The sequence below is a fragment of the Arvicanthis niloticus genome, chromosome 9, assembly GCF_011762505.2.
Source record: "Arvicanthis niloticus isolate mArvNil1 chromosome 9, mArvNil1.pat.X, whole genome shotgun sequence".
Lineage (NCBI taxonomy): Eukaryota > Metazoa > Chordata > Mammalia > Rodentia > Muridae > Arvicanthis > Arvicanthis niloticus.
In genome coordinates this window covers 73,593,627-73,616,146 of record NC_047666.1, presented here as the reverse complement: position 1 = coordinate 73,616,146, position 22,520 = coordinate 73,593,627, and the positions used below count along the sequence as shown (strand labels likewise).

General features: G+C 45.3%; 1 protein-coding gene across 2 annotated transcripts in view; it reads left to right on the top strand.

Moving 5' to 3' along the window:
• Gucy2c (guanylate cyclase 2C) overlaps window positions 1-22,520 on the top strand; it is an 80,293-nt gene that overhangs the window by 38,773 nt on the left and 19,000 nt on the right. Inside the window, exons 12-20 of one of the 2 annotated variants that reach the window (XM_076940696.1) lie at window positions 1,748-1,853; window positions 7,875-7,937; window positions 8,716-8,787; window positions 9,188-9,292; window positions 13,115-13,201; window positions 14,329-14,461; window positions 16,224-16,361; window positions 17,243-17,280; window positions 21,102-21,193. In XM_076940696.1, coding sequence (XP_076796811.1) covers window positions 1,748-1,853; window positions 7,875-7,937; window positions 8,716-8,787; window positions 9,188-9,292; window positions 13,115-13,201; window positions 14,329-14,461; window positions 16,224-16,361; window positions 17,243-17,280; window positions 21,102-21,193 — 834 coding nt within the window. Of the gene's footprint in view, window positions 1-1,747; window positions 1,854-7,874; window positions 7,938-8,715; window positions 8,788-9,187; window positions 9,293-13,114; window positions 13,202-14,328; window positions 14,462-16,223; window positions 16,362-17,191; window positions 17,281-21,101; window positions 21,194-22,520 lie in introns of both variants that reach the window. The other variant, XM_034511990.2, reaches the window with a different exon arrangement.

Below are 22,520 nucleotides of genomic sequence, written 5' to 3'. Positions count from 1 at the left end.
ACAGACATGTAGGTCAACAGAAAAAAGAGTGCAGATTTGACAGGGGTGGACTTGCAGGCCATCTAGGAAGTGATATTGGGACAGTTGACTTTCCATCCCAAATGACATTAAAATTACTAATACCATAGAAGGATACAGCCCACTCTGTGTGGCGTTTTAGGAGTTAAGGTCCTACGTGTAAAAAACAAGCTTCAAAATGTAGAAATGAGCACAGGGGGCTTGACAGGAGGCGTTCTGAGTTAAGATCAAGACAAGAGCCATAGAAAAAAAAATGGGTCACAAGGCCAGGATAAAATTAAAGCCTCCTATATAGCAACAGTAAGGAGACAGTGACACAGGACAAGTATTTGCTACACAGAGGGAGATGGGGTTTGTTTTCATAATTCATAAACAAGTTCCTATAAGGGGCTAGGGAGATGGCTCAGTGGGCAACTGCAATTGTGCAGGTTTGAGGCGGTAAGCTCAGATTCCTAGAACCCACGTAAAGCCAGGAACGGTTATGCGCACCTGCCACGCCAGCGTTTTTACCGAGATGGGAGACACAAGAAGTGCCAGGCACTCATAGGCCATCTAACCTGGAGAGCACAGCAAAGCAAACTCCTGCCTCAGACAAGTGGAAGGTGAGGAGCCAAGATGGTCTTCTGATCTCCAGAAGCACTCTGTGGTGTATGCATGCACACAAGACGAGACTCACCACACAGGAGCACACACAGGAGCACACACACACACACACACACACACAAGCACACATTCACACATACACACACTCAACACATACATACACATACACACACGCACACACGCATACACTGATACACACAGATATTAAAATTCATATAATATAATAAAAGAAAATGATAAATAATAAAGCTGAGAAAATCATAAACTTTATATAACTGTATATACATATATACACATATACATGTACATATATACATAACACATATATACGTATATATGTATATATACACATATGTATATATGTGTGTATGTATATATATATGCAGTACATACTGGGAAAGATCCTCTCCATAGAAATCAAACAAATATAAAATTAAGCAACAGTGAGCCACCATATTAAAAATATCAAGAATATTGGAAATGGGGGTTCTCAAGGTGGGAAATTGGCCCACCACTTTGGAAAAGTAAGTTCCAAAGTTTCAAAGTTGAAAGTGTGTTTCTTCCCTGTAACCCAAGAAGGTATTATGTGTAGTACCTGAAGGAAGGAATTAGAAAACTCTACTTTTGTTTGTTGGGATCAATGTTGAAATAGAGCCTCATACAGCTCAGACTGGCCTTGAACTTGCTATGTGGCCAAAGATGATCTTGAACTCCTGATCCTCCTGACTCAGGATTTAACCTTATTTTAAAGGCAAAGCATGAGGAGGAGACTGGGTTACTTAGGAATACAGTGAGCTCAGTGGTGGTTTCAGATTGTACATTTTCTGCCTCTTAGGGCTGTCAGGGTCTCCTGTGTTGGCTTCTGATTTTGCTTTTATTTCTTTTGTTCCTTTTGCCATCAGTTCTGAGCCTTCATTATCCTGAATTACTGTCATAGTAAAGGGCTTGGGAAACCGAAATGGAGAAGAGGAAAGCCAGCAGCTGTCCCCTTAGCAGTTGGGGGAGCACAGAGCCACACCTCAGTGTCTGCTGGCCCTGGGGACAGCAGGATCAAGGTCCTAGTGTCTGGGACTCAGCTGGAACAGATGTTTATAAACACCTCCTGTTGGTTCTATTCCTGTTACAGAAAATACAGAAGAGATCACGAACTTCGACAGAAGAAATGGTCCCACATTCCTTCTGAAAATATCTTTCCCCTGGAGACCAACGAGACCAACCACGTCAGCCTGAAGGTGAGGCGAGCTCGTGCCACCTGTTGATGGCTGTCCGACAAGACTGGTATCATGGTTGCAAATGTCCCAAGCATGGACAGTTTTATTCATTCCAAATCTAAGATTGAGATGTTTGCAGCTTACAGGGAAGGACTCCTTTTGGTTCATGGCTTTAGGACCACTTCTGCAGGTGACAGTAGCAGTTCACTGCATGGCTTGCTCCCACCTCGGTGGATCAGGAGAGAGAAGGCAGTCAAGCAGGATGCCTTCCAAGCACTAATCCATTAGGTTTGTCCCACGCCTGTCCTCCCAATGACCCACCTCCTCTAGCTAAGTGCCACCTCTTAAAGGTTCTAGGACATCCCAGATCTGTACCACCAGCTGGGCACTAAGTATTCAAACACATGAGCCCCTGGAAGGCATTTCACCCTCAAACCACAATGGTATGTCAGTCATTCTTGGCTTCTGACTCGGAAGAGAAATACCTACTGGCTTCTCTCACCCTCAGGACTCATCGATTCAGGCTAAATCACTGCCATAAATTTTGGTCATTGCTGAAGAAGCCTCTGCTAAGATTTGTCTAGAAGTTTCCCTTGGTTGGGAAATGTCGTCAGTAGCCAACATGAACCACTCACCCACGTTTTCTGCAGCCAGCAATGCAGACTCCCCATGAAAAGCTATTTAATTCAGCTTAATCATCCTGCCTTTGAGGATTATACTAAAAGACAAAGTTTTAAGAAGCTGTGTAGGGTCACACAGAGATAGTAAGGCATGATAAATGATAAATAAATAGATAGATAGATAGATAGATAGATAGATAGATAGATAGATGATAGATAGATAGATAGATAGATAGATGATAGATAGATTATAGATAGATGAAAGATAGATGATAAATAGATGATAGATAGATAGATGATAGATGGATGGATGGATGGATGGATGGATGGATAGACAAATATATAGATGATAGACAAATGATAGATGACAGATAGATAATAGATAGACAGAAAGATAGATGAGATGAGACAGATGATTGATAGATGGTAGACAGATAAATAGATGATAGATGATTTAGATGATAGACATAAGTAGATAAAAAGATTAGATGATAGATAGATTGATAAATAGTAATAAGTTCTCACTTACTGAGAACTGATGTACCAAGTGTATTATTACTTTGCTTCATCTTCTCCTGAGCCCATCAGGACTGGAATTCCAGAAATGACTACAGTTTGAACCCAAACTAATCGTAGACTTGAACGTCTTACTGACTCCCACCACGGCATTATCAGTATTTCTATACTAAAGCACCGCAGTGGAGTTCATAAAGTCTCTCAGGTCAGGGAAGAGCTGACAGGCAGAAGTAAATCAGTTACACTTTGGAGTTTCTCTGCCAGCCATGTGATCACATTTCACCACACAGGAAGCAGAGAGACAGAGGGAACAGGAAGTTGTACCAAGCTCTATGGGTGTTCCACCCCCTCATCCTGTATGCTGACTTTCAGTGGCTTGGACCTGCTCACAGCTGTACATGATAGCTCCACGCTCCAGCAGCCCTCCTCTAGACTTCCAGACCTCACACGTAAAGATTCTACTCAAAAAGACTGGTCTATCTCTGGCAAGTGTCAGAATGAAAGTCATCTCCCGGATTTTGCAGTAGAGTAAATGACCACAAACAACTGGATTCCCAAAGGCTAAACTTGCTTAAACTACTGAGTTGATCCACACATAAGAAAACCCTTAGACACGTTAATTTATTAGGTGACATTTACGATCATTTAACCCTCCTATAATGCATTTATAAAATAGAAAGGAGGAAGAAGATGAAGAAGAGGGAAATAAGGAAAGGAGGAGCAGGGGGAGAGAAAGAGCCAAGGAGCGGGAGAAGAGGGGGAGACAGGAGGAGGTGGAGGAAGAGGAGGAAGAGGAGGAGGGAGAGGAGGAGGGAGAGGAAGAAGAGGAGGGAAGAAAGAGGAGGAGGGAAAGGAGGAAGAGGGAGAGGGGCAAGAAGAGGAGGAGGAAGATCAGAGAAGAGCAGCAGGAGGAAGCCACAACTACCAATACCAATAAGCAAGGGTTACTATTGTAGCACCAAGATATTTCGAAAACAAAAGACTTTATTACATACAGCTGACTGGCAAGGAGTCCAGGAAATAACCAAATCTGCCTGCTTATGGGTTTTATCAGGAGACTATATATAGAGAGAAGAGAGGCTGTTTGCTAGTTGGATGATAAAACGGTAACCTTTAGGATTCTTTTGACCAGGTGTCCCTGGATACCAGGCCTCTTAAATCTCATGTCTCCTTTGGGGATGGACAGCTTTTGTGCTCTGGAAAGACAATCTGAGACTATAAGGTTAAAAGTTACGTCTTAGAGAGGCTGGCTTCTTCTGTGCATGTGCATGCTAAAAACCTCATACCAATGAGTCCCTGAGTGGATTCTGGAGCCTTTTCCCAAAATTCAACTTATAAACTTTGTTATTTGAATAAGGATTTTCTATGCGGACCTTGGCCCATTTAAGCATTTTTTTTTTCCTTAATGGGTAGGTAGTGTGCCAGTCATCACTCTTGGAAGCTGATCAAGCTATTTCTGTTACATTTAAGGACGGCCTCATAAATTTAGGATAATAACATACCTGTCCTAGTTAGGGTTACTACTTCTGTGATGAAACACCATGACCACAGGCAATTTGGGGAGAAAAGGATTTATCTGGCTGTGCTTCACGTCACTCTTCATCATTGAAGGAAGTCAAGACAGGAATTCAAACAGGGCAGGAGCCAGGAGGCAGGAGCTGATGTAGACCATGGAGGGGTGCTGCTCACTGGCTTGCTCTCACTGTCATGCTCAGTCTCATAGAACCCAGGACCACAGTCCAGGGGTGTCCCCACCCACAATAGGCTGAGCCCTCCCTGCCTCAATCACTAATAAAGAAAATGCCCTACAGGCTGCCTAAAGTTGGAAAATGCACATACACAGGACCCAGCCCCTCCAAAAGGTGACATTTAACCAGCGATCTCAATTTGCTTTTGCAACTGCCCTCCCACCCCACCCCTAAAGGAAACATGAAACTTGTAAAGAGGTGTAGTGTCAATGGCCTCCTGCTCAAAGGAGTCCTAAACTCTGCCTTCTCACCCTCCAACTAGCAATGTAGGAGGAAGGAAAATGGAGCCATTTTCTCAGCTGGGCTCCCACCTCTCAGATGACTATAGTGTGTGTCCAGATGACATAAAACCAGCCAACACAACTGACCCTTTGTCAACTTGACACATATACACATCACTGTTAAAACCATAACCTTTCCTTTCCTGATCATCCCCAAGGTCACACATTAATCTCAACATCACAATATAAAACATTTTACAAGCTTAAGTCCCACAGCCTTAAAACATTTAAATACATTGAAAGTTCTCTTTTTTAAAATATCTAGTATCTTTTTAAATCCAGTCTCTAAAAAAACTCCAATCTCTCTCTCTCTCTCTCTCTCTCTCTCTCTCTCTCTCTCTCTCTCTCTCTAAGTTAAAAGTTTCTCAACTATGAGCTCCTGTAAAATCAAGAATAAATTAAGTGCTTTCTTACTTCAAGAGGGAAACACCAGGGCACCGTCACAATCGAAATAAAGCAAAGTCATACCACAACAGCGTAAGGAACTCAATGTCTCAGATTCACTCAGGCTTGGGCTACCTCTCTGGCTCCACTTTCTGCAGCACACAAAGCTTGTCTTCTAAGCTCTGGCTGGTTCCACCTCACCCCTACTGCAGTTCTTGGTCATCTCATAGTACTGGCATCCCCCAAATGCTGAGATCTCTGGTTGCACCCTGGCTGAATTCTTACCAATAGCATCTCCTGAGCTCGGTTCAGGGACTCCTGCCTGCCATGTAGCACCAAGCCTCAGTTGTTTCCATGACCCCTTCACATCTTCAAAGCCAGTACAACCCACCTGACTCTTAAATTGTCAAGTTTGGCTGCCAGCACAAGGAACAACCTTGGTCACCTCTAGGACACAGCTTCTGTGTACAGACTCTGAGGAAACACTTCCCAGAAGATCTCACTTCAGCGATGCTGGTCTCTTTTTAGTCACTGCTAACTTCTCAGCTCCAGCTGACCAGCATAAATGGTCCCAGTAAAGCAAGGGTTTCACATCAGCGATTCTGGTCTCTTGTTAATCACAGCTGATTCTTCAGTACCAGATAGACAGAACCATAGTGGGTTTTTTTCTTTTTAATTTTTTATTAGACATTTTCTTTATTTCAAATGTTATCCCCTTTCTTGGTTTCCCCTCCAAAACCCCCCTATCCCATGCACTCTTCCCCTGCTTCTATGAGGGTGTTCCCCACCCATCTACCCACTCCTGCTTCCCCGTCCTGACCTTCCCCTACACTGGGGCATCGAGCCTTCACAGGACCAACGGCCTCTCCTCCCACTGATGTCTGACAAGGCCATCCTTTGCTGCATATGTATCTGGAGCCATGGGTCCCTCCATGTGTACTCTTTGGTTGGCGGTTTAGTCCCTGGGAGCTCTGGGGGGGGGGGTCTGCTTGGTTGATATTGTTGTTCTTCCTATGGGGTTGCAAACCCCTTCAGCTCCTTCATTCCTTTCTCTAACTCCTCCACTGGGGACCCCATGCTCAGACCCTTGGTTGGCTACAAGCATCCACCTCTGTATTTGTCAGAGAACCACAGATTCTTAACTCCAAATAGTAAATGGCCCCAATAGAGTCTTTAAGTCATTCTAAAAACTTTCCTCTGAGATTTCACCAGCGAGGCCTCCTTCAGCTGCATTTCTCTCAACATTCTTATCTCCCACGCACACACAATAGCTCACCAAGCTTTGAACACTCAATGGCTTTTCTGGTCCAAAGTTCCAAAGTCCTCCCACAATCTTCCCCAAAACAACACGGTTAGGTCTGTCATGACAATGTAACTACTCCTGGTACTGGTTTCTGTTTTAGTCTAGGTTTCTGTTGTTGTGATGAAGCACCATGACCAAAGCAACTCGGGGAGAAAAGGATTTATTTGGTTTGTGCTTCCACATCGTTGAAGGAAGACAGGAACTCAAGCAAGGCAGGAACCTGGAGGCAGGAGCTGATGCAGAGGCCGTGGAGGGCTGCTCCTTATTTGCTTGCTCTTTATGGCTTGCTCAGCCTGCTTGCTTATAGGACCCAGGACCATAGCCCAGGGGTGGCCCCACCCACAATAAGCTGGGCCCTCCCCCATCAATCACTAATTAAGAAAATACACTACAGGTCTGCCTAGAGCCAGATCTTATGGTGGCATTTTCTCAACTGGGGTTACCTCAAGTGGGTTGATATAAAATTAGCCAGTACAGCACCCCAAGTTTTTATGAGACACAAATTTAAAGATAAAACTAGTCGGTAAGTTTTTTCCGTGTTTAGACCAGAAGTCAGTGTCAGGAAAACCAGGAGCAAAACCTAGCCTGTAAGTGCACATGTGTACACATGCTTGTGTGTGTGTATTTACATACATCTGTGTGTTGTTCTGTGCTGAGATTTTTAAACTCAATCGCCACCGTGTAAAATCATGGACTAGCATATAAAAATCTGTATTTCAGGTTTCTTTTTGAGAAATCAGCTGATCTGACACTTCTAACACAAAGCCAGGATTAATGAACACCTGGTCCCATCATCTGATTTGCATCTCGACTGGGCCTTTAGATGTAAAATTAAACTCAAAAGCACCAAGCTTTTGTAACCTCCTTTTAAGAGCATCTGCCAGGAGATGCCATAGGCCAAGATTCCCAGCAGTAGGAGAATCAGAGGAGCAGGAAGCCAACAGAATTCTTGGTACTAATAGAGCCGTGAGAGGGAGGGAGGAAATCCCAGAACATGAGGTGGTAGACACCTGGAGAGAAGACAAGCTGATCAGGAGGAGCAACAGGTACACCCATAGAGTGTGTCAGGGGACCTGGCCAGCACAGTGTTGAACACCCAGCAGGCACACTCCATGGGAGAGCGTCTCTCATCTCTGGCAGTGGAAAGGATGGATATAAAGTCCTGAAGCAATGGTTCTTTTCTCCACCAGATTGACGATGACAGGAGACGAGACACAATCCAGAGAGTTCGACAGTGCAAATATGACAAAAAGGTTGGTACAGCACTGCCCCACTGTCCTGAATGGTGTCAATTATTACAGTTCCCACCACTGTCCTGAACCCTGCCGGTTAGTATGATCTCCCACTGTTCTGAACACTGTTGGTTAGGACAGTTCCCCTCACTGTCCTGAACCTTGTTAATTAGTACAGTCGCCCAGTGCTCTGAGTCCTGTCCCTATGTGTGCTGGCTGTTCTGGCACAGTTGTCCTGGCCCCTGGCCTTGACAATGCAATGGTAGAGGTGCCCAGGAAGCTGGCAGAGGCCACTCAGGGTTTCCCATGGAAAGCAGAGCTCTGCTTCAGGGTCTGGGGACATGGAAGAACGATGAAGCATTCTTATGAGACATGGAGAACATGATGGAGACGTGAGGTTCTGCTCACTCAGGGCAGCCCTTAGATTTCCCAGAATCCCATTTAAGGGGGCTCCACACTCCCTTCCTTGTCTTCCTTCCCACCCTTCCTCATTTTATTCCTCTCCTTCCTTGTTCTCTCCTTCTCTTCCTCCCTCCCTTCTGTTTTCCCCAGTCATTCTACAAAAAAGTTCCAACTCCAGCCTACCACATCCCAGTTAGTAGGCATTACAGATATAATAAACACTACGAATGTTTCAGAACATTTACAATGTAACGGAGCCCACAAGCAAACTTCCACAATACGCACATAATGGATGGCACAGCACCCTGCCTCCCGGTGGCTCCGTTTGTTGGTGGCCGTTTGTCCATGGAAAGACTCATGCTACAACAGGTCCCCCTTTCTCACTTGATCTTGGCAGAAAGTAATTCTGAAAGACCTCAAACACAGTGATGGTAACTTCAGTGAGAAGCAGAAGATAGAACTGAACAAGGTATGGACCCGAGTGCCGCAGGCACGCCTCAGAATCCCTTTCATTCAAACACTGAGATCCCCAGTGATGCTGCAGCTAACAGAAAATCCCCCCAGGCAAGGAAAGGACAACTTGGCTCATGGGCAGTCTACCAAGAGACGCTGGAGAGTGAGGCCTGACCTGGCATACGACATAACCCTGGCTTTATTTGAAAGTAGTTAAAATTTTATTCAGTGTAGTTGAGTAGGGGTGACAAGCTGTGGGAAGAATTGGGGACTGGAGTTTGGTTGTTACAGGGATCCTTCTTTCCAAAGACCTCAAAGGAAGCACATGGCACTGCTACCTAATGTTCCACGCAGGCACCCCCCACCCCTCCCACCCTGCACCTTTGCTTTATAAACAGCCTAGTGTCCTGTTCTAGTTGCTGCAGTCTGACTACTACAACCTGACCAAGTTCTACGGCACCGTGAAGCTGGACACCAGGATCTTTGGGGTGGTTGAATACTGCGAGAGGGGGTCCCTCCGGGTAAGGAGCCACAGTCACTTCTGATGACCTAAGTGGTCACTACATGAAAAAGGAAAAAATCGTGCTAGAGATATGGCTCTCGGGCCACATGTAACTCCAGTTCCCGGGGATCTAATACTCTCTCTGGTCTCTGTGGGTAACACACACACACACACACACACACACACACACGGTGCGCAGATACACACGCAGGTAAATGTTCATACATATATGTTGGCACCCGCGCTGCCAGGGTACCGAGCTCGGGCGTAGGCCTGGGGGATTAAAGGAAGACACAGACTCCGGTCATTTGTTAAGAGAGAATGCCAAAGCTTTTACTGAGCAGGTTCAATATATACACCAAGCCAGGGAAGGAAAAACACAAACAGAAACTCAACTGGGGGGCAATAGGATGTCAAATGTAAATTCCCTTCCTGGGGCACCATGCCCACATCAGGATGTTTTGATCTTAGAAAAACTGCAGAATGTTACTTGGCAGACAGCAGCACACAGAAAGTCTCAGCCAGGGCATGGCAGCCCTTTGTGGTCCTACACACATAAAACAAAACAAAGAGTTCTACTCGATGAAATGACATCAGAGAGTCATCAGGAAAAATGATCAGAGGGCTGGAGAGATGGCTCAGTGGTTAAGAGCACTGACTGCTCTGCCAGAGGTCCTGAGTTCAATTCCCAGCAACCACATGGTGGCTCACAACCATCTGTAATAGGGTCTGGTGCCCTCTTCTGGTGTGTCTGAAGACAGCAACAGTGTACCCACATACATGAAATAAATAAATCTTAAAAAAAAAAAAAAAGTGATCAGAGCCATCAGATTACATCACTCAGTCCTATGACGTCATTACAAGCCAAAAGTAATCGGAGAGGCAGAGTGGACACAGGAGCAAAGGTGGAGGGCGAGTGAGGGAGCGAGCGCTTTGAGACTCGATTCACATTACTCACTTGCTTTTGTGTTAAAAGCACAAAAGAAAGACGCTCAAACAGCTCCATTCACCCCTCCCCCCATCCCCACTCCTACCCCTACCCCCATGGTCTGGACGGTGACTCAGTGGGTGTCAGGTGGGCTCAGGTATTCTGGATAAGCAGCTCCAGAGCTTCAAGGGCAGTAAGACAGGGCTGAGTCATGGTCACAAAAGAACTAACCACCAAGCCTGGCCCCTGTAGAGTGCTCTGATGGCACACACAGTTATTATGCAAAAAACAGACTCACTGAACACAAGGCTAGAGTTAAGACTGACCGTACAACTGACTACAACCTATGGTTATGATTGTACATGGAGAAATACCAACAAAATACTGCAATATTAAACTAGCTGTATACCAAAATAAGATGCTAACAATAGAATTTGGTTAGTTCTGTGTGGTAAAAATATGATGATGTGTTATAGCAAAGATCCCAGAACAATATGATCTCTGTGTATGTGTGTGTGTGTGTATTTGTGCGTGTGCATGTGTGTGTGTGTGCCTGTACAAGCACACACACGCACAAGTGTGGAGGTCAGAGCATGGTAGCAGGTATCTTCCTTGACATTCCTACCTTATATATTGATGGAGGGTCTCTCACTGGAACCAGAGTCTGTAAATCTCAATAGGCCAGCTGACCGCCTGCTCCAGGCCATCTCTGCCTCCCCTCGCTGGGATTACAAGAGGCCACTGTGACTGCCTGACACTTGTGTTGGTGTTAGGCATCTGAGCCCCCATCCTCAGGCTTTCAGGGAAGTGGTTTACTCGGGCTACCATCCCCTCATCCCCCAGATGATCATGTCAATAGGTCTAAAAGTGATCACTTTAATTGATACTGACAAAACGAACAAACATTTCTAATGATAACTCTCCCCAGCCTTTAAAGGAGAGAAATACTAAAACATCCCAGGGAATAGCACACAAGCCTGTACATATGATTTTATAGAACAGGACTGTGTGCTTTCTAAGAGTATGCATTAAAGAATAAAAAAGCAAATACCAAAATGAGAGACCAGATCAACCAGCGGTGGCTTTGTTTTCTACCTGTTGATATTTCTCACATTTCGTTCACGTTTTGTAAAAGATATATGCATACTTTTTGTATTCAAAACAGAATTGCGCTGGCAGGTGAGAACAGGTTAGAGTGGGTAAGTGGCGGGCCAAGGGAAGAAAGGAAGGCATCCAGCGCTCACAAATCTGTCTTTACCTCACAGCCCCTCCAACATCGTCTAAAATGACTATGACTCTAGAACCACTTGAGGAATTATTGGGGTCATACCTAAATTAAATCCAGACTCTGGCCAGTTTTTCCTCCTAAAATAAGAATAATTGTTAGCAGTTAATATTTTGCTCCAGGTTATACTGAAAAAACAACTGCTTACTGGTTTAACTAAACCCTGTATCTTTTTAAGAACCATCCTAATGTTAGATTAGTTCAAGACCTAACTTCTTCCAGTTCCTAGGAAAACCAAGCGCTCTCTTATGGGAAGAGATCTTAGCAGACTTAAAGAAAACACAGAGCAATTAAGCCAATTGAAGTAATTAACACAGGGTAGAGACATGAGCCTGATGATGGAATTCCCAGGAGCAACTACCTGCTTAACAACACAGCCCACACCTGTAATCCCGGCTCTCAGGAGGCAGACACTGGAGAACCACAACTTCAAGGCCTCACAGGGAGTTCTGCCTATGTGCTGTGTGCCAGCTACATAGGAACCTCCAGGTCTGAGGACTACCCAAGGGAGAGCCTGCTTCCAAACAAGAGGTCTTAAGACACAAACAAACACACCTATCCAGTCTTCATGAGATGGAGTAGGCAGGGCAGAACTTTTCAGTCAGGCTCCCCAAGGCTAGTCTCCAGGCAGTCAGCTGTCTTTCTATCCTACCTGGTGGTGAAACCCACCCCATGCCTATTTTATTTGTTTGGAGGTTTTGAGACAGGGTCTCACATAGCCCAGGCTGACCCCAAACTGACTATGTAGCCCAGGCTGCCCTTGAAGTTCTGGTCTTCCTGCCTCCACCTCCTAAGTACAGTACATATTTGATAATGGTTATGTTTCTTGTTTATGTATTTACTGTATAATTTGCTTTCTCACCATTTCAGGTTACTATACTGTAGCCAGAAACATGATAAACATGATACAGCTCCTCTCTCCCTTTTTTCCTTCCTCTCTTTCTTTTTCTTTCTTCAGATAGAGTCTCACTACATAGCCTAGGCTGACCTCAAACTGGTAGAAATTCTCTTGTTTAAGATTCCCAGATCATTTTGATTGTACTTGTTTTTTTTTTTTCTCCTTGTGTTGTCTTGTTTCTTGTGGGCTTGGGAGCAGGAGCTTGGGAGGAGAGAGAGAGAGAGAGAGAGAGAGAGAGAGAGAGAGAGAGAGAGAGAGAGAGAGGAGAGAACACAGAGAGAGAACAGAGAGATAAAGTGTGTCTCTGTGTGTCTCTGTGTGTCTCTGTGTGTCTCTGTGTGTCTCTGTGTGTCTCTGTGTGTCTGTGTGTCTGTGTGTCTGTGTCTCTGTATCCAAGTGTAGGGGAGAATACCATTCTGCACTGAAGCTTATCTGTGGTTTACAGGCCTTGTGCCCAGTGGCCTGGACTTTGAAGGTCCCTGGCTCTAGGTTTGTGTGAGGACATCATATGACAGTCACACAATAAAAATCACCTATCACACTGCTCAGACTGTAGCTCTGTCAGACAACCCATGACGGTAGGCAATCATAAAAGGAGGGTGGCAGCATCCAGTTTGTTCCTGACTCGGCAGCGCCCGATTGGATAACCCGGCTCGCAGTCTCTCCGCGCTGACTTTCCCTGTGGCTTGTCACCCTTCTCCTTACTCGCGTGTTTTTCTCCCCTGTTCAGGAAGTGTTAAATGACACGATTTCCTACCCTGATGGCACGTTCATGGATTGGGAGTTTAAGATCTCTGTCTTAAATGACATTGCTAAGGTAAGAGACACATGGGCAGGAAACATTCATGAAAATGAAAGGGCACCACCCACACTGGTGTCCTCGGTACGATGGCAGCCATGGTGGTTGTGTCGTATGCAGGACTTGATGAGATAGTGTGTGTGCTCACACATAGATTTGTTACAAATAAAATATCATATGAAATAACTTCCAAATCTGCTATATTTTAGGGAGTGACTCCGTCCAGCCATTTCCTTCACAAATGTAAGGTAGTCTTCTCTGTGTTTTTAAGGCAGCAGAGAGCCAGGGATGTGTACATGTTCACGGTCCAAATAAGCGGGACGTGAAAATACGTAAACAATACAAGCAGGGCTGACTAGATGGCGCAGTGGGTAAAGTACTTGCTGCTCAAATGTGAAGAACTTAGTTCAAATCCCCAAACCCATGGGGGGGGGGGGGTAAGTATCAGGTCTGGTGGCACACGTAAGTGGCACACGTAATTCCACCGCTGGGAGGAAGAAACAGACAGATACTTCAGGTTTGCTGACCAATCAGCCTGGCCTAACTGGTAAGTTCTGTTTCCAGTGAAAGGCTCTGTCTCAAACCCAAGGTGGGGGCTTTCCAGATAGCCCCGTGGGTGAAATCACACAAGCCCGACGGTGCGAGTTAATCCCCAGAAGCCACAGTGGAGAGGACCAGCTCCTGAACATCAATCATTCTCTGACCTCGTGTGCTGTGCATGCACGTATGTGCGCGCACACACACATCGAACACATAAGAACAATAATAAACACAAATTTGATTGAGAAAAAAAATAACAAGGCGGATGGAACCGGAGTAACAACACAGCTAGAGGCTGACCTTTGACCTTCCCACCCACGCACATGCGTAACCACAAAGCCCTGTCTTGGATGGTACGCGGCTACTTGCCGCAGTTTGCATTCAACTTCCCCTTTCTTCTTTCTCATCACAGAGCTGTGCCTCACAAGCACTCCGGTTTTCACGACACGTTTAAAGCGAGGTTCACAGCACTGAATTTAAAACTGGACAGTACAGCCACACGTGCAGAGAAATAGATTCAAAATGTCACTCCTTTCTTTCAAGAGGTCGCTTGGTCAAAGCATGTGATTTCTCTTTGTTTTCCCACTGTCTGAAAACAATCACAGGGGATGTCCTATCTGCACTCCAGTAAGATTGAAGTCCATGGGCGTCTGAAGTCCACCAACTGCGTGGTGGACAGCCGCATGGTGGTGAAGATCACCGATTTTGGGTGCAATTCCATCCTGCCTCCAAAGAAAGGTCTGGACCTCTTTTACTTGAATTTATTTATTTATTTATTCCTTCCTTCCTTCCTTCCTTCCTTTCTTCTCTCTTCTCTTCTCTTCTCTTCTCTTCTCTTCTCTTCTCTTCTCTTCTCTTCTCTTCTCTCTCTCTCTCTCTCTCTCTCTCTCTCTCTCTCTCTCTCTCTCTCTCTCTTCCTTTCTTGTTTTTGTTGTTTGGTTGGGTTTTTGTTTTATTTCTGTCTCACTCACATAGAAAGTTCAGGAAATGATGCAGAAACAGGAAACACTCTCTTTCTTCAGCACACCTCTCTGTCAGCCTACGAATGGTTTTTTCTTTTAGTAAATGTATTTTTTTATGTTATGGATATGGGTGTTTTTGCTTGCATGCCTGTCTGTGTACCATGTGCATGCAGTGCTCACAGTGGCCAGAAGAGGGCATCAGATCCCTGGACCTGAGTTGGCTATGAGTTGCCATGTACACTGGAACTAGAGTCTTTTGTTCTTTGTAAGAACAGAAAATGCTCTTAACCACTGAGCCACCTCTCCAGCCCCTCCACGAATGTTTTTTTTGAGCTAAACAGTTGTCTTCATTCTCAGTATTCAGCTCTGTCTCTTGAGATTAATGAAAAAGCACCAGGAACTTAGAGACTGGTAGAAGCTAGACCGGGAAGAGCCTACAGAACCATCTAATTGAACCTTGTAGGAGATGGGAGTGTGATCCCAGGCTGGAGTTTTGCACAGGAAGATGGGGTACAGAGCAGAGACCCTGTTCCTGTACAGACATTACCATTCACTTACCTATGACAAGATACACAGACAGACATACACACATACATGCACTTGCGTGTATACAACCTGTGAAACAGAGCCTCATTGTTCTTCAGGATTGTGGGAAGGGGCCAGGAAAGGACAGTGAAGTCACACAGATGTGTGGACAGCAGGCACGCCAGCCTCTCCCCTTCAGCCTCAATTAAAGGTTACAGCTAAGCCACCTCAGAAGTCTAGAACCCAAGTTATCTCAACATATGACCTTGCTCCAGAAATGAAGCGCTCTTATTTCCAAATCTGTTTAACAATTTTTTGAGTTTTATTATATATATGTATATGTGTGTGTATGTCGCACACACACACACACACACACACACTCACACTCCTACCTTTATTTCACCAGGCCTGTGAAATTTAACATGGTATTGGACTAAATACAGTATTCTTTTCAGCATGTATATATGTATGCAGTGTGCTTGCATGTGTGCACGGGGGCAGTATTTATGTGTGTGTGTATGTGTGTGCACACTAGCATGTATTTGCTCATTGGTGCAGAAGCCTGAGGCTATGTCAGGAGCCTTTCTCAGACACACCACTTTATTCATTGAGGGCATCTCAGTACTAAATCCTGAGCTTGTCAATAAAGCCATCCTGACCAGCCGGCTTCCTCTGGGAACGTGTCTCTGCCTTCTAAGCACTGGAATGGCGGACAGGCACCACACCCACCCAGTGTTCAGATGGGTTCTGGGGTATCCAACCTCAGGTCCTCACATTTGTACAAGTTCTCTCCTCACCGAGCCATCCTCTCAAGCCTCAGTGAGTTCTTATAGAAGATCTGCTGGGTGCCAAACTGGTTCTTAAAGCAAAGGAGCAAAGCTTTTTGATCAGACGACATACATCCTCCTTATCATTGTTCAGCTGGATCTCCTGATCTCAGACGTCTGTTACCTGAACTTTCACAAGTAGAACCACCTCCCTCCAACTTTGCCCTGTTGGTATCTCACGCACAGACCTGTGGACGGCCCCCGAGCACCTGCGCGAAGCTACCATCTCTCAGAAAGGAGACGTATACAGCTTCGGCATCATCGCCCAGGAGATCATCCTTCGTAAGGAAACTTTCTACACACGGAGCTGCCGGGATCAGAACGGTGAGTCAGACCTCCCCCAGCCTGGTACAGAGCCAGTCCATCTGCATTCAGGACTCACGGAGCCCCAAATCTCCGGCCCCATATCCCGTCAAGCCTCTTCTGAGTAGTGCATTCTATGCGGATTGCAAAGGCTTGGTGTGAGAGGGCTTAACCATATCAGTGTTTAAGAATCTTCCTTCACTTCACTTGCTGGCTTTGGTGGTCCATGCCTGGACAGTGAGTGCAGGAGGATCAGGAGTTCAAGGCCATCCTCAGCTTTCTAAACCACTTTAAAGCCAACCTGGCCTTCATGAGCCACTGTCTCAAAAAAGCAAACACAGTAAGAATCTTCCCTGCACTGCAGTTCTCCTCTAGACCAGAGAAGGCAAGGTACCTGCTCACCAACGGGACTAGCACAGGCTAGCAAGGCGGCAGAGCGCTTCACTCTTATTTAAAGCGGTGCTTAGTTTTTTGTTGCTTCTCATTGAAGGAAAACACTTTGTTCCATTCTTCTGGCCTTCACTTTCTGAAAGTTTACTGTGCACTAACTCATGACTGTCTTGGAGGTTAGCTGGGAGGATCTAGGAGTCAGGGTATGGAGAGGGGACCAGGGAAGCCCAAAGAAGGCAGTGGTAGAATCTGAGATGTTCGGTGTTAGCATCTACCAGTGAGGCCACTCCTGGTTGTAAGTGGGAGAAGACTCCTCCCACCCCATTCACGTCTGTGGACAGGCTCTCCCACTCCTACTGGACTGAAGGGTCGTCAAGGAGTGAACCAACTCAGACTGTGCCTAACAATCTTCACTGGGGGGGGGGGGTCTTCTCATAATGTAATTATTCTCATCCAATCAGAGAAGATTTTCAGAGTGGAAAATTCATATGGGATAAAACCTTTCCGCCCAGATCTCTTCCTGGAAACGGCAGAGGAGAAGGAGCTGGAGGTGAGTGGATTTTCCCAGTCTTCAGCGATCTGATCTGTCTGCTGTAAAGCTGCACCACACACTGGGTGGGGGGATGCAAAGAGAGTTCTGGAAGCTCTGCAGGGCGTCCAGGTTCTTTGGAGGTGACCCGTTTCTCCTTCGAGAGCTTCTAGTGGCTTTTCTCACTTTGTAGCCGTCCATTCTGAGCGCTGCCTTCAGTCACATCCTCTTACCTCTCTGTCTCCTCTTCTTCTGATCAGACCATGAGTGACTCCATGTGCACCCACGCAGGTAACCCTGTACAATTGCCCATAGCATAGCTCGAGAGTTTTCAGATGATCACATCTGAAAAAGCCAAATACAATCACCCTCTTTGTTGGATAGGTTGTGTGTGTGTGTGTGTGTGTGTGTGTGTGTGTTGTGTGTGTGTGTGTGTGTGTGTGTGTGTGTGTGTGTTCAGTTACCAAAACCCACTTGGGTCCATAATTACTAAATGGAAAACTCCAGAATAAACAATTTATAAAGTTCAAGTTGTTCAGCATGATAAAACTTCATGCAATATTTTTCTCTGTTCTATTGAGACAGAAGCTATTCCTATATCTAACATGTCTGCTCTGTTATATTCTCCCCTCCCGTTAGTCTCTCGGTGGGCACTGCCTTAGTTAGGGTTTTACTGCTGTGAACAGACACCATGACCAAGGCAAGTCTTATAAAGGACATTTAATTGGGGCTGGCTTACAGGTTCAGAGGTTCAGTCCATCATCATCAAGCTGGGAGCATGGCAGCATCCAGGCAGGCAGAGCCGAGAGTTCTACATCTTCCTCTGAGGCTGCTAGTGCCACTCCCTGGGCTGAGCATACTCAAGCCATCACAGGCACCCAGGCTCAAAGATTTACAGCTAAATGATGAACTCAAGTGACCCCATTACTTAACAATGGCTCTCAAGCGCATATGCAGTGATGAGGGGAAATTTAGTGTACTACTGTGATTGTTTTACTTTATCATTGGTTATAATTATAACTTACTGAGTCCATCTAATAAGTATGTGCCAGGCTCTGTACTCTCCCGACTTGAAGTTATCCACTGGGAGCCTTGGAATCGTCTCTCCCAGGCAAGGAGGGACGGCTCTTTGGTGATATAGGATACAAGGATGAGGATGCAGGGATCTATGGCCAGTTTTTTCTTACCCTTCTCCCAAGCTCTACTCCTCCCTCAGCTCAGGGCAGAGCTGCTGGTGGAAGCACACATCATAGTCTACCTTGAGAGCAAGGTATATGTGAAGTTTGTGTTGGGCTTACAGATAGTTCTGTTGATTTAAAAAGAAATCTGAGCCACCTATAGGTGTGTACATCTCCAGACCCAGCACTTGGAAGGCAGAGAGGGGACTATCAGGTATCAGGGTCCAGCCTTGGGTACATGAGACTTTGTCTCATTTACAAAACAACAAACTCTCACCTGCACAGATAAGGAGATGAAGGTAATATTCTGATACAGCTGATTTAATAGCTAGGACTGAAAGTGTGTTTTGTTTTAAAATTCTACTTTACATTTTACTAAGCTAGGTGTGGTGGCACATGTCTGTTATCCCTGTACTTGAGGGGGAGAGACAAGACAGTCAGGAGTTCAAAGTCATCCTCAGCTATGTAGTGAGTTAGAGCTACATGAGACCTTGTCAGGAAAGAAAGAAAGAAAGAAAGAAAGAAAGAAAGAAAGAAAGAAAGAAAGAAAGAAAGAAAGAAAGGAAGGAAGAAAAGAAAGAGAAAAAGTATGCTTCATTTTAGAATCCCAGAAGAAACACTTAAACAATCCTTCAAGAAGACCTTTAGAAGTCAGGCTTGGTGACTCATACTATAATCCCAGCTCTGAGGAGGCTGGGGCAGAAGGACTTTGAGTTTGAAGACAGCATGGGGCCCCATTGTAAATTAAAGAAAGGGCTGGAGAGATGGCTCAGTGATTAAAAGCACTGACTACTCTTCCAGCAGTCCTTAGTTCAATTCCCAGCAACCACACGGTGGCTCACAACCATCTGTAATGAGATCCGATGCCCTCTTCTGGTGTGTCCAAACAAATAGATAAATTTTAAAAAATAAATAAATAAGAGAGAGGAGGCGAGAGAAAGGAATGAAAGGAAGGGATGAGGAGTAGGATTGAGAGACAGGAGAGGGCACAGGAGAGTGGGAGGGGACATGACAAGGTAACCACTCCCACTCTGTTTCTCCTCATTTCCCTTTCTCCTCTTCTTCTCAACTCCTCCCCACATCATCAGATCTTTTCAGTTTATCCCCAGTAAGAAGAGGAAGATTCCAGGATCCTCCAACCTCCTCAGTCCTTGCCTGCTGGAGCCCCTTACCATCAGATGGCATGGCATTTGCATTTAACCTACAACCTCAGGGATGCCTTTAATCAGCTCTGCATTCCTTATGGGTTTTTACAGTAAATCCTATGAAGGTTTATTGTCACGTTGTATAATATTGAATGTGTTCGGTACAGATTTAGTTTTTCCCTGAACCTTTTCAACCTGTAGTTACTGGGATCCACACCACGGAAGAACAGACAGGGCTGATGATTTATACTGTTGGCTTATAAAGCCTTCTCACCAAAGCAATATCCACAATTCATCACTGTTGCTGAATGAATCTGCAACTGGAAACTAGGCAAAGACCTCGACCTCGTGCCCCAGTATTTGGTCCCAGTAGAAAACAAGTCTGAAACCAATCTCTCAACAGTGCCCCTTTGCTCCTCAGAGGTGTGACCCATGCTGAGGCTGGGGCATCACCCAGAGGCTAGATAAACAGAGGCAGCTGCGGCCTTAGTTCTCTCCCAGGAATGATTCAAATAAAATCCAAGGAGAGGAATCCTGTACCGAATCATTTATCACCTTGTTTCCAACCACGGTGAAAAGTAAACTTTATATAAATAAATGGCAGCAACTTCCCTTTTGGGTCAAGTCACAAATATGATGGCAGATATGATGATGGCCCCACAGGTCCTTCCACCTCCTCTTCCTCTCCCCTTCTCTGAGCCACTTCTCCATTACAGCTGTGCACCCCTGTCATGTAGGAAACTTAAAACATAAATACAGTTGCCTTTTGCCCATGCAAAATTCAGAACACACATGTGTTTACAAATCAATTAATGCCTTGGGGTGGGGCCTGCATACAAGGAGTTTTCTGTGTGGTCCTGAGGGGAGTGACTCACAGCTGCAGTTAGGATTAATAAACCATGAAGCTTTGTTCTTCTGTACACCCACTTGCTTCGTTTCCATTGAGACATGTTAGTTTTTGTTTATTACAGTGTGTGTGTGTGTGTGTATGTGTGACCTTAATTAACCTAACGCATCTCGCCAGCCTGAACCTACTTATTTTTTACCCTCCCTGACACATAAACACCACATGTTCCTGTAGAGCCTTTAATCTCTCCCATAAGCCCAGCCTCATTCAAACTGTTACCACATTTTAAGGAACTGCACTCCAAAGACTGACTGGGTGTAGTAATGTCCGTGACAAAGTCTACAAGATGAAAGGAAGAGAGCTGGAGACTGGTTCTCACAGTCATCGTGGCAGATCCTTATGAAATATCCCCCGCCCTGATCATGCCCATCAAGGAGGACAGAATGAAGATCTATCCTGGAGTTTAGCATTCTCCCCTACCCAACCCCACCATGAGCTAAGCCCCGCCCACTTCGTCTTTGCAGGTCTATCTACTAAGCCCTGCCCACTTCATCTTTGCAGGTCTATCTACTAAGCCCCGCCCACTTCATCTTTGCAGGTCTATCTACTAAGCCCTGCCCACTTCATCTTTGCAGGTCTATCTACTAAGCCCCGCCCACTTCATCTTTGCAGGTCTATCTACTTGTCAAAAGCTGTTGGGAGGAGGATCCAGAAAAGAGGCCAGATTTCAAGAAAATCGAGAGCACACTAGCCAAGATATTTGGGTATTGCTGACATTTTTACCTTTCCTCCCAATTTTGGATTCTTTAACGATGGTTGGCTAGTTGACATTTAGTGCTACCGAGGAATGAAAATGTTTGTGCCAATAAAATTCTCAGGCTATAACCAACACCTGTCACGTAAAATTCAAATGATTCAGAGATAAAAAGACCACTTCTCAGGGACATGCTCTCATACAGTCAAACACTGAAGGGCAAATGACATCATATTACATCATACCTTTTATCGTTAAAAATAGTTTCCAGAGGCAAGAAAGATGGTTCATCAGTTAAGACACACACTGCTCTTGCAGAGGACCCAAGTTGGTTCCGATAGCCCACATCAGGAGAGTCACAACTGCCTGAGACTCCAGCTCCGAGGGACAGGATGCTTCTGGCTTCCCTGGGCAGCTGCATTCAGGAGCACAGTTTCTCAGTACCAAACATACATAAGTTAATAAGTCTAAAAAAAAGATACAGTTTCTAAGAGAACCTACAAGTTGGGGTGCATGAGGAGGTAGGGAGGATTTGGGAGGAATTGACAGAGGGAAAAACACGGTCAAATACATTACATTGTATGAAATAAATTTTAATTCAATGTATAATTTCTGAACCCTTCTGGAAGTGTAACCTGGGTCCTGAGATTCTATAATGCTCCTCCTGGGTAATCTTTTTAAAAGTTTATTTTATACACACACACACACACACACAGAGAGATGTTTTTCTCCTCACATGTATGTCTGTGTGCCGTACGTATGCAGTGGTCACAGAGGCCAGAAAAGGCATCTGACCGTGGGACTGAAGTTACAGAAAGGTGTGAGCTGCCACGAGGGAGCTGGGAATCAAACCCAGGTCCTCTGGAAGGGCAGCCAGTGCTCTTAACCACTGAGCCATCTCTCCAGGCCCAGATGATTAGTTCTTAACATTAGAGAGTTCTTAATATTTTTAAGATCTAGTTTTTATTTTTTTAAAATTATTTGTGTATGTGTGGGTTTGTGCACGTGTATGCAGTCACCCAGGTCCCCTAACCCTGGACTGGGACTGCAGGAGGCTGTGAGTCATCTGACACAGGTCTTAGATGGTGAACTGGGGTCCTCTGGTGAGATAGAACAGGTTCTTATGAACCATCTCTCCAGCCCCCGAGGTCAACAAGCTTTTAAAGATCTTCAGAACCACCAGCTGTGGCCCTAGACACTTTAGATTTGTTTTCTGAATCAAAAAAGCATTCATGTTCAAAGCGGGTGTTACACCCCATTATCCAGCGATACCCAATTCTAGATGCTGTGTGCTTTTAGATAACACACTACAGATGGGGACAGGGACAGTGGTGGGA